The sequence below is a fragment of the Tyto alba genome, unplaced genomic scaffold, assembly GCF_018691265.1.
Source record: "Tyto alba isolate M040663 unplaced genomic scaffold, T.alba_DEE_v4.0 Super-Scaffold_20000042, whole genome shotgun sequence".
Lineage (NCBI taxonomy): Eukaryota > Metazoa > Chordata > Aves > Strigiformes > Tytonidae > Tyto > Tyto alba.
In genome coordinates this window covers 15,867,519-15,885,153 of record NW_024881293.1, presented here as the reverse complement: position 1 = coordinate 15,885,153, position 17,635 = coordinate 15,867,519, and the positions used below count along the sequence as shown (strand labels likewise).

General features: G+C 44.2%; 1 protein-coding gene across 1 annotated transcript in view; it reads right to left on the bottom strand.

Moving 5' to 3' along the window:
* The window catches only part of LMNB2 (lamin B2), a 44,993-nt gene that overhangs the window by 12,380 nt on the left and 14,978 nt on the right, over window positions 1-17,635 (bottom strand). Inside the window, exons 3-5 of the mRNA XM_033003083.2 lie at window positions 6,146-6,302; window positions 5,500-5,625; window positions 2,910-3,080 (exon numbers count right to left, since the gene is read on the bottom strand). Coding sequence (XP_032858974.1) covers window positions 2,910-3,080; window positions 5,500-5,625; window positions 6,146-6,302 — 454 coding nt within the window. The remainder of the gene's footprint in view (window positions 1-2,909; window positions 3,081-5,499; window positions 5,626-6,145; window positions 6,303-17,635) is intronic.

The following is a 17,635-nucleotide window of genomic DNA, read 5'->3' as shown; positions in this document are numbered from 1 at the left end:
TACTACTTCTAAAATTTAAAAGTTATTTGAATGCTGACAACCATTCACTTCCTTGCAGTCATGCTGACATAGTGCCAAATCCTCAGATTTAAATTTCTATTGCTTATTATCAAAGATCATGGTTAGAGCAAGAAGCGAGCTTTTACCCAAGACCCTCTCTTCCTGGAGATGCTCAATAGCTAAACTTAACAATCCACTTTGACATTATATTTCTTAGCAGCTCAGGCTCTCTCTGAACAAGGACGCACCTTTATCCAGAAATCCACAGAATGAAGGTCACAGCTAAGCCCATTTTTACTTTTGCATTCCAATTCCATCCATAACAACCACCATCTTTTATGTGGGGAAAAAACAGCTTAATTTGTTCATCCCTCTGTTCAAATCTTGTCACTTTTTCATTCTCAAAGTCTGTATTCTGCAGACTTTTTCTTTTTTGTTGTTTTACTAGGCATCTCCTATCCTTCTGTGAATAATGCCAAGCCTGTACTTACTTTTGCTTTTTAGTATCTATTATCTATATTGTTGCTGCTCTAAATAAATATTTGTAGATCAAAGTTTCTTAAACTGTAAATCATCAAAACAATGAATTCAAAGGAAGTCTCAGTGAAGGGTGGTGGAGAATAATGTTAGTAGCACTGTAATTTCTCCACTGCAAGAGACTTAGAAATGGCTGTAATTATTGGCAAGTATTTTAAATAGTCAGAAAACTGGCAGCTGCCTAATTTCTTCAGGTAGGGCAATGAATATTTAAAATAAAACCCCAAAACAATGACACAAACCTGTAACCAGCAACTGTACCAATAACAAAGCTGCTACTCCTCCCATGTCGCCAGCTCTGGATGACTGGGATGTGCACAGGTGTGAGGGGATACACTTGACTCCTAGCCATACTTTGATTCAGGCTAAGGAGCAACAAGCCTCATAACCTTGGGGTGAACTTGTGAGCTGGAAAGCTCATGTAAAAGGGAGAGAAGGTGTCTTGATGACTATTTCGAAAGGTGGTTTCGAAATGCAAAAGTGCAAGGTAACTAAAGCACAGAACAAGATACCAGAGCTAAAGCGAAGACGTCTATCTTATCTATACTATTACTAGCTGCCAGCTACTTCACCCTATGAATATTACCACCAGGATGGGCCCAATTTGAGCTCTCCCTGAATTGCAGCTGGACTGCATGCCAGGTGACTCTCTCCTTGAGCAGGGACACCTTTTAAGGTTTAGAGGTTCCTTACCTGAAACCAAGAGATCCTTCATTACCCAAGGCGGGAAAGATCCCTCACCCGCAACAGATTCTCAGTGAGTGAGTGACAGCATGCTGAATTAATGCTGTGAAACATTACTAATCCATGTAGCTACTCAATATTATTATAAAAATTGTATGTATAATTCCATTAGACATAAACCACTGATCAAGTCTGAGACTAAAATTGGATCCATGCACACCTAGGCTCCAAAAGGAGTTTAGAAAGCAAGGGGGTCTACTCTGAGTCCTACTCTGAGCCTTGTGACTCAATGGGAGGGTTCTCCTTACTCTTTGCGTCTCTGGTTTCTGTGTGAATCATTCAAAATGAATTTTCCTTTGTATATTCCTTCCATAAAGTAATTAATAAGGTGAACCTTGCCATCAAACTTACTGAACCTTGTCAACCCACTGTTAAACTTTGTTAAATTCCATCAAACTTATCAAACTCTGTCAAATTACTATTTTACCTCCATGAAACATATTGCTGCTCCTCCCATTTGAATGAGATGTATTTCACTCATCTGCAATGGGCAGATAAAGCAAAAAAGTGCAAATATTTTAAAGCAGTTTAAGCAGCTTTCTCCTGGATTAAATTACTCCTATGTTCACATTTTCCCTCTACTGCATCCAGCCCTGCAGCCCGCAGCACAAGAAAGACACGGACCTGTTGGAGAGGGTCCAGAGGAGGGCCACAAAAATGCAGTGACCAACAGTTCTATGTGTTTTCTCACAAACTGGCCTTTCTTAGCTAAAGCTATTCCTAGCTATTACCTCTGGCTATAACCTCCCCGCGAACTGAGGAAACACTAACCCGATAGCCCCCCCCCTCAGGGGATGCGCACACTAACCCAACAGACCCCCCCTCCTTGGGATGCTCCCCAGATGGCCTCCATCCATCAAAGGATGGTAACTCCTTTGCAATGGAATGAGAAAGAACCAGATGGGCCATTGATGGTCCCTATCAAAGGACAGGAACTCCCTTGTGACTGAAGGGAAGGAAGACAGGATGGGCCACCTCTGGTGTCTCTTGTCCTTGAGACAAGAGGGGAACTAAAACCACTGAGCCAGAAAGACAAAGGAGCTGCAAATTAGCCCAGACGTGAAGGACAAGGTGTACCTGACTACAGGACCAAGTCTGTGCAGTAGTAAGGGTCAACTAGCGAACACAGTGAAGAAGACTCCGAGCCTTCATCTGAAGACCCCTGCCCACAACCACCAGGGAGCACTGCCCAAGTGTGATGGGAGGAATTTGGGGTGGGAGGATATGTTAATGATTTCTCAGAACTAATTGTAATATTCCCTCCCTGTCCTCGGAGTAGTGATGCATATGTATTAGAATTAGTGAATATGTAACTTTTTTAAGCAGTAAAAAGGAGCTGCTTTTGGCTCCTAGCTGGGCACGCATTTGGAGGAAATTATTCCCCCGTGCACCCAGCGCTGAAGAAATAAACCTACTTTATAACCGTACTGGTTGTAAAGTCGTGATTCCGCGCCTCGCCTGGGAAATGCATCTGTGCACAAGCACCAGAGGTGGCATTTGAACACTGGGACAAAGCTGCTTCAAATTAGAATTACTTGTCTCCATAAAGACGGTAGGGCTTGATGGAAGTGGCTTTATCTCACTAACTGGACTTCCTGTCAGACAGTGCTGTGGATAGCAGTAGTTACCTTAGCCTGATAGGTCTGCTCAAGCTCCATTTTGTACAGTTTGACTTGTTCATCATGTTGATTTCGCAGATCCTCCAGGGCCTGCGTCATTTTGGATTCATACTCCTGTTGACGACTAGTGTCCACTTCAACCAAACGATGTTCATGTCGCTTTCTTGTTTCCCTTATTTCCTACACACACAAAAAAAGGGGACAAATTAATTTACATTAGGTAAACAGTACAAACAATTACATTCAGGCAATTACCTATTTCAGTACTAATTATTTAGTATATAGGAGCTGCATGTACTAACACATGCAAGTTACCATTCTCATTTGGCAAGATGTAATTCTTAAAAGTGATCCAACCTGAAAACAGGTTTTAAGACAGCTGTATACAGTTTAAGTAAGGAGCTGTTTTATGCTACAGAAGTGAAGGGGGGGGAGAAGAAAACATGAATTTTTACACAGCAGAAAGATTCCATGTGCTGCAGTACAAACCCTTTCATTCTCAATATACATCCCTACATTACAATAGCAGTCTACAAGGAGTCAGATAAGTCAACACCTTTTGTGACCATTACATATATTGAAAAAATAATCATTATAAAGAAAAACTGCATCTTCAAATTTCATTTTTAAGCATATGCAGATCTTATCTCTTTTCCTATATACTGGATGACCTCTACTCGTTAGATTTTGATTACGTTAGTAATAAAGCAGCAAGTAAAAAATCCTGAAGACATAAATGTAATTTTGTCTGGTCAGAGTTTGTACTAATAAATTTTTCTTTTTAGAGAACTATGAGTTCTCTGTGCCTAGAGCACTGGTCCCAAACTAGTGAGGTAAGTTACTCATGCACTTATCCATGTTGAGCCCTGCAGAGACCTGGCCAGGCTTGAATGCATGGTATGAGAAAGAAACAATTTCTCCCTTCAGGGTAGGACAAACAACGAGGGTGTGGTTCTGAATACAGTGAGGAGGCCTGAAGATAGCAGCAGGGCCATGAGGGGGAAGAGCAGGCAAGTGAAGCAAGGCTCACCTTGCATGCCTAAACTGAAGTCATAGCAGGCCAACACAAATTCTGAGTGACTTTACTAGTTATGTTGCAGAAATTCTCTGTGTGTGAAAACATACTCTTAGAAACATTCCCTTCTACTCACAGCAATGTGCCCTGATGTGATCTGGAAGAAGCTTTCCCTTCTGTGGTGAAATTTTACACCAACAAAACTAGCAAGCAGCAGTCTCTCAGTAACTGTAGGCAATGACCCCTCAGAGGCCACAAAAATATCATTGGGGACTACAGATTATCAGGTGAAGGCCTGAGGTGATCTAGCAGTTCAACATCACTAGAATAAGCAGGCTTCACTTGCCACACTCTCAGTCGTGATGTTCTAATGGTGCTGGAGCTTTGGACCCTTCACTGTACCAAATTAATTTACTGCCCTAAAGGAAACAAATTCCTTTTCTTACTCTGTGTGTTGAATTGGTCCATACAAGGATCAAAGAGCTTCAGGGATGGCTAAAGGAACACCCCCATTTCATAGCAAACTTCTGTTGTCTCATTTAGCTTCACCTTTCGTCAGTAGCAACACAATTCTCCTCAGGAAGCAAAGTTATTTTCAGGTCCTACAACCAAGCAAGGGTCTGTCATTGCAGTTGTGTGCAGCAATCCAACTACTCCAGGGCACGGAAGTGAGACAATGACCAGTACCACTCAGGGTGATCTACTTGGTTGGTTTCTCTGCCCTGCTCCAGCCCTTGTCGTTAGCCACACAGCCCTGCCCCATCCCCCAATCCAGTCTGTGCACTCATTCGATTCCATGGTAAGACATAACTCAGACACTAAGCTGGCAAAAACTAAACTCAAGCAAAAAAATGTAAGTATTTTACTAGTTAATCAGGCAGAAATGGTTTGGTGCATGGTGAGCCAAACATCACAACTAGCATCAGTGAAATGAAGGGCAGAAGCATGCGGCCATTTCTTAGCAGCCACTAATTGAATGAGCTTGCAGGAGGACCAAAGGTCAGAGTCAGTTTTCACAAGATGAACTACACTGACATAACACTTTGCACCTGGTACAGAGAGAAGGTCATGCTTCCCCTTTCCAATCTCCACGTATGCATTCCCACTATTTACTTTATAAAAACCCTGGTCATCACTAGAACCACTATGAGCCAATTGAACTCACTAAACAGACAGAAAACAACCCTTTAGAAAACTACTGCTGCAAAAAGCAGGATAACTGCAAACTGCTGTCATCAATTAAAACAGGTTATAGTCAGGTCCAACAATCACCAGAGCTGGTGCAAGTAAGGAGCAGGGCCGTACAACCAGGTCCAGAGAGAGGGAACAAGACTTTCCCTTTCCCAGAGCAATTGGCTGCAACATTAGCTCACGGAACAATACCCTTGTCACTTAGCTTTCATGTCAGCTCCCTCACTGATTCACCACGTAACTCTTGCAAAACCTTTAACTATTTTATGACTCAGTCCATTTATAGCGAGGATAATATTGATCTTCCCTAGCTGGACTAGTAATTGCTTATAGTCAATTTGAATAAAAGCTAAATAAATTTCAGGCTATTATAAGACTACTAGGTGATAATACCTCCTCAAATACATTCTTCCTGAAATCCAGATCCTCTTGCAAGCTCTGGCACCGATTCTCCAGGTCCACACGCATTAGTGTCTCCTTCTCCAACTGCTTCTTAGCCACAGCATGACCATCTTCAGCCTAGTAAAGAATTTTAAAGATAAAGATTTAATTTTGTCTGGATCTCTATTTTCCATCCATAACCCCTTTATGGTCTTCATTTGAATTCTTTGGACCAATTATTCACAACAACAAATCTGATGTCAAGCCACTGATTTTCAAAAAAAAACAAAACAAAACAAAACCAAGAAACAAAACACAAACCAAAGCAACAAGAAAGAAAAAGAGTGTGTGCATGCTTAAGAATATTTAAAACAAGCTTTTTTTTTTATTTGATACCTCATGAATATAGAAACACTTGCCAGAAATTTTTAAATAAAAGCTTTTGACTAGCAAAATTTCTAAAACATCATGCTGTTTTGGTTGTTTTTACATAAATTTCTTACAATTTAGTTTTATATCCAAGAGGGACGGGCAAAAGTTCAGCAGGAAGCAAGCTGATATATGATGTTCAGACGATAAACTAACTGCAAAGAAAACCAACAAGTTTGACAATACATAGCCTCTCCTGTGTTAAAGCAAGGAACATTCTCTGCTATACCTTAGCAAGTTGGGCACGTAAATCAGCCACCTCTGATTCAAGACTGCGTTTCTCATTCAGGACAGTATTGAGTTCTGCTTCACTTCTATGGAACAGCACTTCAAGATCCTTAATGCGACCCTGAGCCACAGACAAGTCTGCATCTTTCTTCTTGTAGCTGAAAAAAAAAAAAAAAGTGCATTATATTTATACATGGGTGCACACATATCTTGAGCATGTCTTGGTTACAACTACAGATATTTTGTTATTCTACACATTTTGCTCAGATTAGTGTACCACTAGGTGGCTCCTAGAGTAACCTGCAAATGCAGCAAATAAAAGTAATCATAAATATCAATTAAAACTCACAGCTTGTACCAATGTGTTGTAAATGCATTGCCTGATAAGGTATGTCATAGGCGGACAAGGGAAAATCAAAGTGTCAACTAAGAGATTACAATAAAGCTGTTTTACATACAAGGTGTAAAGACTATTTTCTCATCTCTGCTGCACAGCACGTTTAATTGCTGACATCCACCACTTCTGACTATAGTCCTTCAGAGGCAGAGCACATGCATCTCCCAGAGAGTCCCCAGTGTTTTATACCTGGTGTGGCCAAGCCCATTCCCTAGGATGTATTCCCATACAAAGTAATAAAGTAATCCACCACAGAAATGTAGTCACCTTTCAGGAATAAACCAGTATTTCTTCAGCAGTTCTCATTATGAGCAAAGCAATTCTGGTCACTTTAAATATGCTGATTTGAGCTGTTATGTCCAACTCACAGAAACCATCAAGGTCATCTTCCTCCTGCCCACCAGGTTAATCTGTCTACCTTCTCTGCTAACATACTTTCTGCAGCTTGTCTAGGTGCGTGTTGTTACATAATTAAAAAAAATGTTTTATGTGAAGTAATCCTTCCCTGTTGGAGTTTAAGCTTGCTATTCTAGCCTCACACCACCAAGAACACAGGGAACAGCTTTTGGTCTTCTCTTAAACCATCTTAGAACTCATTTTTATCCTTCCCTTTCCTCAAACTTATCTTCTATAGATCAGTAGTTTTCAGACTGTGGTCAATGAGCTGCTCCTAAAAGGCCACAGAAGTAACTTTGAAGAGGAGTCCTACTACCTATAGGCTTTAAAAAGCTCTCTATTTGTTCTGCAACTCCAAACATGGAAAAAAATACTGTATTTGCAAAGGGGAAAAAAAAAAAAAAGCTGAAACCCACTGATCTAGATTATACAAATCTTGCTCCCCAGCCCAAATCCTGAGTCTTGGTTCCCAAACTTCCAATCATTTGTACTGTCCTCTTGAATTTCTAATTTGCCCATAACTCTAACAAAGTGCGATGTCCAAAATTACTTTACAAAAATCCTGCTTTATGGGGTACTGGTGTGCCCTATAGACATTATTTCTTTACATGCTTCAGCACAACGTGCATTTTTTCTAACTACAGAATAAATGAACACACTTGTTTTGTGATACTCTCTAGCTACAAGGCTCCTATGTTCTCTCTGCATTCCTTGGTGTAATCTCTGAATTCTTTTCATTTAACTCTAACCAATTTTTCTTATTCATTGGTCCAATATGCCATTGTGAGTCCTGTTCTTGCAACATATGTGCAGTGTCTTCAAGCTCAAGCAGCTTGTAGGAGACATAGACAAAACAAAGACTTCTACTTAAAGGACAGTTATTTAGCTGCAACAAGAAAGCCTTCAAAATAAGACTCTCCAGACACGTGTCCCTGCATCACATGTGTCATGTAGTAAAACAAGCCACTGTGCATGTGTCACAGACAATCAGATCTGGAAACCTTGTCTGTGCAGTACCTAAAGGGCAAATGTCACTTCACACTGAGTAGAAACAGCAGTGTATGCTTACACAGACCATAGCTTCCTCCCACTTGCAGAAACTAGGCAGCATTCGAGTATTCCCAGGGAGATAGGAATGAACAGAAGTGTTCAACGTACAGTTTCATAAAGCACCATAAAGAATTCCTGACAGCAATAAGTAACTTCTGTTCCTTCATGAACACTGACACATTCCAAGCTGCTTTCATTCACATTTTTATTTGCATTTTTAATTGCACGGTTTATTGTCTTCATGCAAAAAACTGACTGAAGGCTTTGCTTTTACAAAGGTGCAACCTCCTTTTGGGGGTGTGTATGTGTGTGTTTCTCAAAGATGCCTAAAAGTTACAAACAGCAGTCATTGTGTCTGTTGATATGTGCCAACGTTCTTTGAAGGACAGCGGGCTACGGTAACCCTATAGAGCTCTTTTTTCCAGAAAGCAGCCAAGTTTGCTCAAGGGAAATATTTCAGTGACAACACGGAGTAGCAGGCAGAGGAAGCTGCAGCAAGACAGTCACATATTTCAGAGCTGGGAGCTTGCAGCTTGTCACATCCTGTCCAGACAAGGGAGACAAGTGACTTAGATTCATAAATCCCCAACAGAGCGGACAATGGTGAGACAAGTCTCAAAGTCCATGCACAGACATTTTATTAATTTCTCACAATGTACTAACTGGATACACAATAGTCAGCTATAACAAATTATGACAAGTGATATAGTATGCCTTACGTTACTTAATGGTAGTAAGTGAAAAGGGGAAAAAGAAAAGGAGAGAGAACAGAAAAATAGAGATTACCAGTCCAGGGTCCTACATTGGCCCTGTCTGAGTTTGTCAGGGATGCATCCATCTTGCTTCCTTCTTTCTATCTATTGCTTGCACGCTTTCACTCCTCACCCCGCTTCGATTTATACACACTTGCCTTGTGTTAATCCCCTAGGTCAACCCACATACCTACCTATCACATGTATGGGGAAGAGTAAAGTGCTTCATGGGATGATGTAATCAGCATGATCTTGTTAATCTTCATTAGCATATTTGGTGGTGTCTACTTTAATGTGCATTTTGTGGATAATGAAGCAAAGGTCATTCACTGGACAGATGGCCCTGGAAACTTTCCAAGGTACACCAGAGCAGAGCCATCCTGCCTTCACAGGACTCTCTCTTCCAGCTGCATCCTGCGCTCATCAGGCCGCCTTATCAGCTCCAGACTCTACATTATTCACCCTCTGGCTATAGTTTCATTACTTGTGAGTGTTTGAGACATTCCTCAGCTCAGAGGGCCTCCACTACCCAAATCCCTTATCACTTTCTCAGGCTGTTCCTCTCAGCCCCTGTTTTGGGGAGTTACAAGTCAACTCTCTCACAACTCAAGCATGAATACTGCTAAAATAATCAGATGCATGGGGCCTACCTACCTACCTATCTATCTCCAGGTTTTACTTGACCTGGTGACCTGTGACACTGGTAAAGATATGAACAGACACTTCATGAACATCAGGATAGGAGACTTTCCTTAACCAGGCCAAAGTCACCTCTGCTATGACTGAATGCACCCTGATCACTACACCAGGTCTGGTTCAGCAGCCTTGTGGGAGGGTGCTGTTCCACCAAGGCAAAAATGTTGTGCATCTCACCAGTAAACTAAGTGTTCCCATCTATACCTCCTTCACTCATTCCTTCCCTCCCTCCTCTTCCTTGTTTCTAATCAAAATCTACCCTCTTTCAATTTAAAACGGTTACCCCCACATCCTACCCCACCCCCCGATCAAAAGTCCCTCCCCACTTTCCTGTACCCCCTTTAAGCACTGGGAGGCCGCTGTAAGGTCTACCTGGAGCCTTCTCTTCAGGCTGAACTCCCCCCAACTCTCTCAGCCTGGCCTCCCAGGGGAGCTGCTCCAGCCCACTCAAGCAGGTCCATGTCCTTCTGATGTTGAAGGCCTCAGAGCTGGACCCAGCACTGCAGGGGGGGAAGGGTCTCACAAGAGTGAGGTAGAGGGGCAGAGTCCCCTCCCTCGACCTGCTGCCCACACTTCTCCTGATGCAGCCCAGCACACAGTTGGCTGTGCTGTGCACACTGCTGGCTCACAGACAGTTTTCCACCCACCAACACCCCTAAATCCTTCTCCACAGGGCTGCTCTCAATCCACTCCTCGCCCAGCCTGAATGTGTGCTTGGGATTGCCCCAAGCCATGGGTAGGACCTTGCACTTGGCCTTGTTGAACTTCATGGGGTTTGCATGGGCTCATTTCTCAGGCCTGTCCAGATCTCACTGGATGACATCCCTTCCTTTTAGAGTATCAACCACACCACATGTTTTGGTTGGTTGGTTTTTCATATTAGAAAAAAAGGTGCTTTTTTTTTTTTTTTCCTGAACAAGTCTCATGTTTGATTTCTTCTCAGAATGTTTCTTTCTTATTTTACTGGCATCTTGCAACAAAAGTTTAGTCAAGATTTGGATGCTTCAACTTAATCCCTGGGATAGCTGCAACATTCACACTCTACCCGTGGGAGAATAATACTATAGCAGAGGATAACTGACAGTGTCTACAGTGCAAATGTGGGAATACAATGAGAGACTGGCAAGGAAGATTGTAAACACGCTCAAGTGACTTGCAGCTGGAGTGTCAAAAACCACATTTATGATACTAATGGTTGATTTAGCTTTGTGTACTTGACAGGTAGAACTTCTGCATTTAGCTAACATAGGCCTGCAATACTCAGAGGCACCTTATTGAACATCCTTGAGATTCCTGCCCTGCTGTGGGAAAGACTGAAGCACAGTGGAAAACTATGCCTGCAAAAATCCTTGATATATACAAGTGAAAGCAGCAGGTTCAAGATCTTTTCTTTCTTCTCCTCTTTCTGGCTAGCAGGGACTGAACTCCACAGTGCTTGCATCCCTGCTTGTGTGCCTCTGCCCCAGTGCTGCTCCAGAGATCCCCTGGGCTGCAAAGTAATGAGATTAAATTTACTCTTTGCATTTCATCCATGGTTGTGTGCTTTTTCCTGCATCCTGCCTGTGTCAGCTCACACAGCAAGAGACTTTGATGTTCAGGAATCTGAATCCCACTTGTAATGTCAGAAATTCACATATCCCATTATTCATTTGCAAACTGAATTGGGTATGGATGCTAATATCTTAACAGCTCCTCCTTATCTTCTGCAGATGAATCCATAACTTGGAATCAAAACTAGTTTCACTCTAGGACAAAGGTCCCTCTAAAGAAATTAGAGTTGAACATGACTTAAACTAGACTTGAATGGGGAGGGGGATTATATCAGGCTTGCCCATGACAAACTGTGGGACAACACACCAAGGTTAGAGGGACAGGGTGCCAGCAAGGGCCCTCAGCCTGTTGCTGAGCTGTGCTAAGTACATTGGAAGTCTTATGAAGATGAGTCCACGGCTTCTGAGGTAATAGGGGCCAACAGGGTAACATCGGTGAAATACCTCAAAGGAATTAAAGTATGTTCCTCTAAGGAGGTGATACAACCAACAGCCCCACTATAGTCCCTCTTCACCAATGCATGCAGCATAGACAACAGGCGGAGTTGGAAGCCACAATGCTGCTAGAAAGCTATGATCTAGTTGCCATTGCTGAAACTTGGTGGGACAAATCCCATGACTGGAGCGTGCCTGCATGCTGTTGAGAAGGGACAGGCGAGGAAGGAGGGGCAGAGGGGTTGCCCTATACCTCAAGAAATGGATAGATTGTGAAGAGCTGTCTCTGACGCATAGCCACAAGCAGGTTGAAAGCTTATGTGCATGAGTCAGAAACTGAGGCAACAAAGGGAACCTTGTGGTTGGTGTTTACTACAGGCCACTCCATCAAGGGGAGCCTACTGATGAAGCCTTCTTACTCCAGCTACAGGAGGCATCTTGTCCTGCTGGGGGACTTCAACCACCCTGACATCTGCCGGAAAAGCAGCACGGCGAGCTGTAGACAATCCAGGAGACTCCTGGAGTGCACTGAGGATAACTTCTGAAGCCAGGTAACAGACAGCCCTAACAGAGGTGCTGCATTACTGGACATGATGGTTACCAGTGCAAGTGAGCTTATCAGTGACCTCAAGACTGCAGGCAGCTTGGGCTGCAGTAGTCACCATGCACTGGTGGAATTCACAGTCCTGGGCAGTGTGGATCAGGCAAAGAGTAGTGCCAGGACCCTGACTTTTAGGAAAGCAGACTTCCAGCTGTTCAAAACAAGTTAATCAACAGGACCCCCTGGGAAACTGCCCTTGGGGACAAGGGAGCAGAACAGAGCTGGCAGATCTTTTAAGGATGCTTACTACAGAGCGCAAAAGCTCTCAATCCCCAGGTATAAGGAAGCAGGAAAGGAAGGCAAGGGACCAACATGGCTAAGACCTGCTGATCAAACTAAAGGGCAAGAAGGAAATGCATAGGCAGTGGAAGCAGGGACAAGTACCCTGGGAATAATATAGGGACACTGTCTGGTTGTGTAGGGATGGGGTCAGGGAGGCCAAGGCGCAGCTAGAGCTGAACTTGGCAAGGGACACAACGAATAAAAAGGGCTTCTATAGGTAAGTCAGCCAGAAAAGAAAGGTCAAAGAAAACATACCCTCTTAATGAACACTGCTAGCAAACTGGTAACAATAGAGAATGAGAAGGCTGAGGTGCTCAACTTTTTTGCCTCAGTCTTCACTGACAACCTCTATTCCCACACTTCTTAAGTGGATAGACCACAAGACAGGGACTGGGGGAACAAAGTCCCTCCCACTATAAGAGAACATCAGGTTCATGACCACATGAGGAGCCTAAACATACACAAGTCTATGGGACCTGACAAGATGCATCCTGGAGCCCTGAAGGAACTGGCTGATGTAGTCGTCAAACCACTCTCCAACATATCTAAAAAGTCATGGTAGTCAAGTGAGGTCCCCAGTGACTGGAAAAAGGGAAACATTGCACCCATTTTTAAAAGGGTAGAAAGAAGGACCCTGGGAACTACCGACCAGCCAGCCTCACCTCTGTGCCTGAGACGATGACAGAACTGATCCTCCTAGAAGCTATGCTAAGGCACATGGAGAACAGGGAGGTGATTCAAGACAGCCAGCGTGACTTCACCAAGGGCAAATCTTGCCTGACCAACCTAGTGACCTTCTGTGATGGAGTGACTACATCAGTGGACAAGGGAAGAGCTCTGGATATCATCTATTTGGACTTCTGTAAGGCCTTTTACATGGTCCCCCACAAGATCCTTCTCTTTAATTTGGAGAGATATGGATTTGATGGATGGACTGTTCAGTGGATGAGGAATTGGTTGGATGACTGCATCCGGAGGATAGCAGTCAACAGCTCAATGTCCAGATGAAGATCAGTTACAAGCAGTGTCCCTCAGGGGTCTGTACTGGGATCAGCTCTGTTTAATATCTTCATCAATGACACAGATATTAGAATCAAGTGCACCCACAGCAAGTTTGCAGATGACACCAACCTGAATGGTACAGCTGACATGCCTGAGGGACGGCATTCCATCCAGTGGGACCTGGACAAGCTTGAAAGGTGGGTGCATGAGAACCTCATGAGGTTCAACAAGGCCAAGTACGAGGTCCTGCATGTGGACTGGGGCAATCAATACAGGTTGAGGGATGAAGGAATTGAGAGCAGCCCTGAAGAGAAAGACTTGTGGGTACTGGTGGATGAAAAGCTGGATGTGAGTCTGCAGAGTGCCCTCAGAGCCCAGAAAGCCAACTATATCCTGGACTGCATAAAAAACCATGGCCAGCAGGTCAAGGGAAGCAATTCTGCCCCTCTGCCCTGGTTAGACCCCACCTGGAGTACTGCATCCAGCTCTGGAGTCCTCAGCACAGGAAAGACATGGACGTGTTGAAGCAAGTCCAGAGGAGGGCCACAAAAATTATCAGTCTTTGAACACCTCCCCTGTGAGGGCTGGCTGGAGATGGGAAGGCTCTGGGAAGACCTTTCAGCAGTCTTTGAATACTTAAAGGGGGCTTCTAAGAAAGATGGGGACAGACTTTTTAGTAGGGCCTGCAGAGACAGGACAAGAGGTAATGGTTTTCAACTAAAAGAGGGTAGATTCAGACTAGATATAATGAAGACATTTTTACAGTGAGGGTGGTGAAACACTGGCAGATTGCTCAGAGAGGTGGTAGGTGCCCTGTTGCTGGAAACATTCAAGGTCAGGTTAGACAGGGCTTTGAGCAACCTAACATAGTTGAAGATGTCCCTACTCACTGCAGGGGGGTTAGATTAGATGGCCTTTAAAGGTCCCTTCCAGCTCAAACTTTCTATGATTCTATGAACCAGGAGGGCACGAAAGCAAAGAAGGCTAAAGGCATCCTGGGCTGTATTAATAGGAACATGGCTGGTAAATCATGGGAATCAATTATCCACTTTTGATCAACACTCAGTAGATCATCGTGTCCGTTATTTCAGGCAGTTATGGACCGCCCCCCCCCAGTGCAATAAAGATATTGATAAATTAAAGCAAGTTCAGCAGAGACCACCAAGGTGGTCAGAGTTGGAGTACATGCCCTGTTACAAGAAGCTGAGGGAACCAAGCCTGACCAGCCTGCAGCTTAGGCAGGACCTGACCAGAACGACAATATGTTAAAAGAAGTAAGATGAAATACCAGTTTTTCATACAGAGAAACTCAGACCCTGATATTTGTATGGTAACATTAGCCAAAGGCATCAATGAAGGGAAGTAGTGGGCACATATACGAGCACAAAAGAATTTGAAGATTCACTGAATTTGGATCTTGTAAAGGGAAGGTAAGGGAGGTAAGAACCCTGCAGAGCAGGGCTCTGTGAGGGCCTTACTTCACCTCTGCTTGAAGAGGACATAGCAGATATGCTTACCACAAAATACTTCTAGGTTCTGTAACACCCATGCAACTCAAGAGGGGTGTTGGGAGATGTCCGAGTCTGATGTATAAGACTATCAGGAGCCTACCCTTCTTCACACATCAGCACTTCAGGAGCACTCAAAATGCAACTGTATTTAAGAAATTACTAGTAAATAAGAGTAAGACCTTGAACACTGTTATGGTACAATCACATCCTGAATACTGGTTGAAGTTCCAATTCTGCAGCCTTCCTCCCCAAGAAGATATGCTAAAGCAGGAAAAATAACAGAGAGGGTAAAATGTTGATTGAAGGCACAGAGCAGCTTCTGTAGAAGCAACTAAGAAAGATGTTTCCACTTGGAAAAGATATCATTATAAAGAAAATCTTAGGAGATAGGAACAAGGAGAATACAAAAACTGGCAGATAAATGAACAAATGGAATTGGGCTGGCACATTCGAAAACATGTTTTTCTTCATACAAAATGTCGGTAAGCTCAGAATCCCCTTGCTAAGTCTAAGAACACTACAAACAGATGGTCTTGGGATAATGGGTCACACTATGAAATGAAAACCCATGAAGGCTTACTGCACAGAATCCAGCTGGACCTCAGGAAGTCCCTTAGCTGAAGGGAATTGCTGAAGACTGGAAGAGTATTCCAGAGAAGCGTTGTTATGCATGCTCCATTCTTACACTCTTCTCTAGATGCCTATGAGAGTGGCTTCTAACAGGGACAGATTACCAGGCTAGATGGACCTTTGGTCCAATCCAATACAAATTGCTCTAGAAAATGCCTTGGGATGCTTCTTTTTGACTTACTGGGCAAGATGATGTCCAGTTATTTCAAGCACTAAAAAAAAACCCAGAAAATGTTAGAACATCAGTAGTGTAGTAATCAAACAAACAAAAAAAAATCTGAAATAACCAAGATGTATGCCAGGGCATCCAAACCCCAAGAACTGAATTTGTACTCACACAAAATACTGGGGTGTTGTGGTTTAGGCCTGATTGGCAGCCAACCACAATGCAGCACCTCTCTCTCCCTTCCCCTCCGGCAATGAGAAGGGACAGAGAGCCAGGCTTGGGGTTCAAGATAGGACTGGGGTGGGGAAAAATCCCCCTTTTATGATCACGAGCAAAAGGCAGACTCGTTAGGGGAAGAAAAAAAACCATACATTTATTACAGACACTAACAACACATAACAGAGTAGGACAGTGAGAAGCATTGCCACATCTTAAGAACACCTTCCCCCCACCCCTCCCTTCTTCCCGGGCTCAGCTCTGCTCCCGATATCTCTACCTCCTCCCCCAGTGGCGCAGGGGCAGGGAATGGGGGGTGCAGGCAGCGCTGCCACTTCCTTCATGTTCGGTGAGGGGAGTGTCCGAAACTTGTTCCCCCTGCTCCATCGTGGTCCCCCTCTCACAGGAGACAGTCCTCCACAAGCTTTCTCCAACATGAATTCCTCCCACGGGCCGCAGCGTTCCCCACACTGCTCCGTCATGGGTCACTAACTTCCTCCGACTGGATTCCCTCCCACGGCTGCAGCCCTTCCCGAGCTGCTCAGGCGTGGGACTCCCCCACATGCTGCAATCCTCCCAGCGCTGAATTACAGCAGCGGGGCTGCCTTTTCCCATGAGACCCCGGCCTTCTTCGGACACAGAACCTTGATTATCCAAGCAGGAACAACAGGCCATAAATCAGTGTCTGCTCCACCGTAGATCTTCATGGGTGGCAGGGGGGGGCCGCCCTGCCGTCTCCCCACAGGATACAGGGGGGTCTCTGCTCCGGCACACCTCCCCCCTCCTCTCTTCCTCCGTTCCACCACTGACCTTGGTGTTCATGCAGCTGCAGCAATTCCTCCTCACCAGTCCCACTGCCCGTCAGCACGTCCCTTCTTAAATACGTTATCACAGAGGTGCAGCCGATTGGCTCAATTTCCCAAACAGAAGTGGAGCCGACGTGGAGCTGGGGGAGCTTCGAGAAGCTTCTCACAGGGGGCCGCCCCGATAGCCCCCTCCCCTGCCACCAAAAAACTCCACCACTCACTCAACCCAGGACATGGGGTAATATAATTTGTCAGTATCTGAACAAGTTGAAGACAGACATAAGCATAAGTGCTTGCTCTCAAGTCCAATACACTGATAGACAAAACATGTTCTTTCCTACACCATAGGCCCTGTCACAAATCCTTGCATACCAACCAAGGGTCTTGCTGCCAGTTGGTCAGGTGCTTTCCAAACCCACTGGAGTTGTTCAAGTAGACAGCCTCAGGAACAAACTAAGAGCAGAGTAAGGCTCAGGCTTCTTTGGACTCAAACTACGCCTGATGTCACCACATCCAACCACACACCCTGTGGCCTCCCTGGAGCATTCTCAGTGCCTTCAGGGCTTTCCATGTTCACAAACCCAGGTTTTAGGAGAAAACTGAAAGGGGAAGTCAGCTCTTGAAGCATTAGGTTGGCTATAGACTGAGGTAATCATAGTGAACATAAAATTACACACTAACCTACTCTTCCACTATACACAGTTCTCAAAGCACAGGCACAAGCTTGGGCTGTGAGAAGCACCATCTGACTGTCAGCATGGGCAGGGAGGACTTCAGTCACGAGCTAGGTGTCAAGTGGACACTATGCAAACTGGGCAAACAGACTTTTAAAAGCTGTGTTTGCAAGAATCACATTTAAAATCTGGCCACATCACAGACATAACTTTCCATACGACCCAAGCTAGGCACCCTGAGAACACTCCAAGCACATTACGAGCATCTCAGGGAACTGGAAGAAATCTGGTAGAAGAAACTTTCAAGCACATGAAGATTTCAATTCT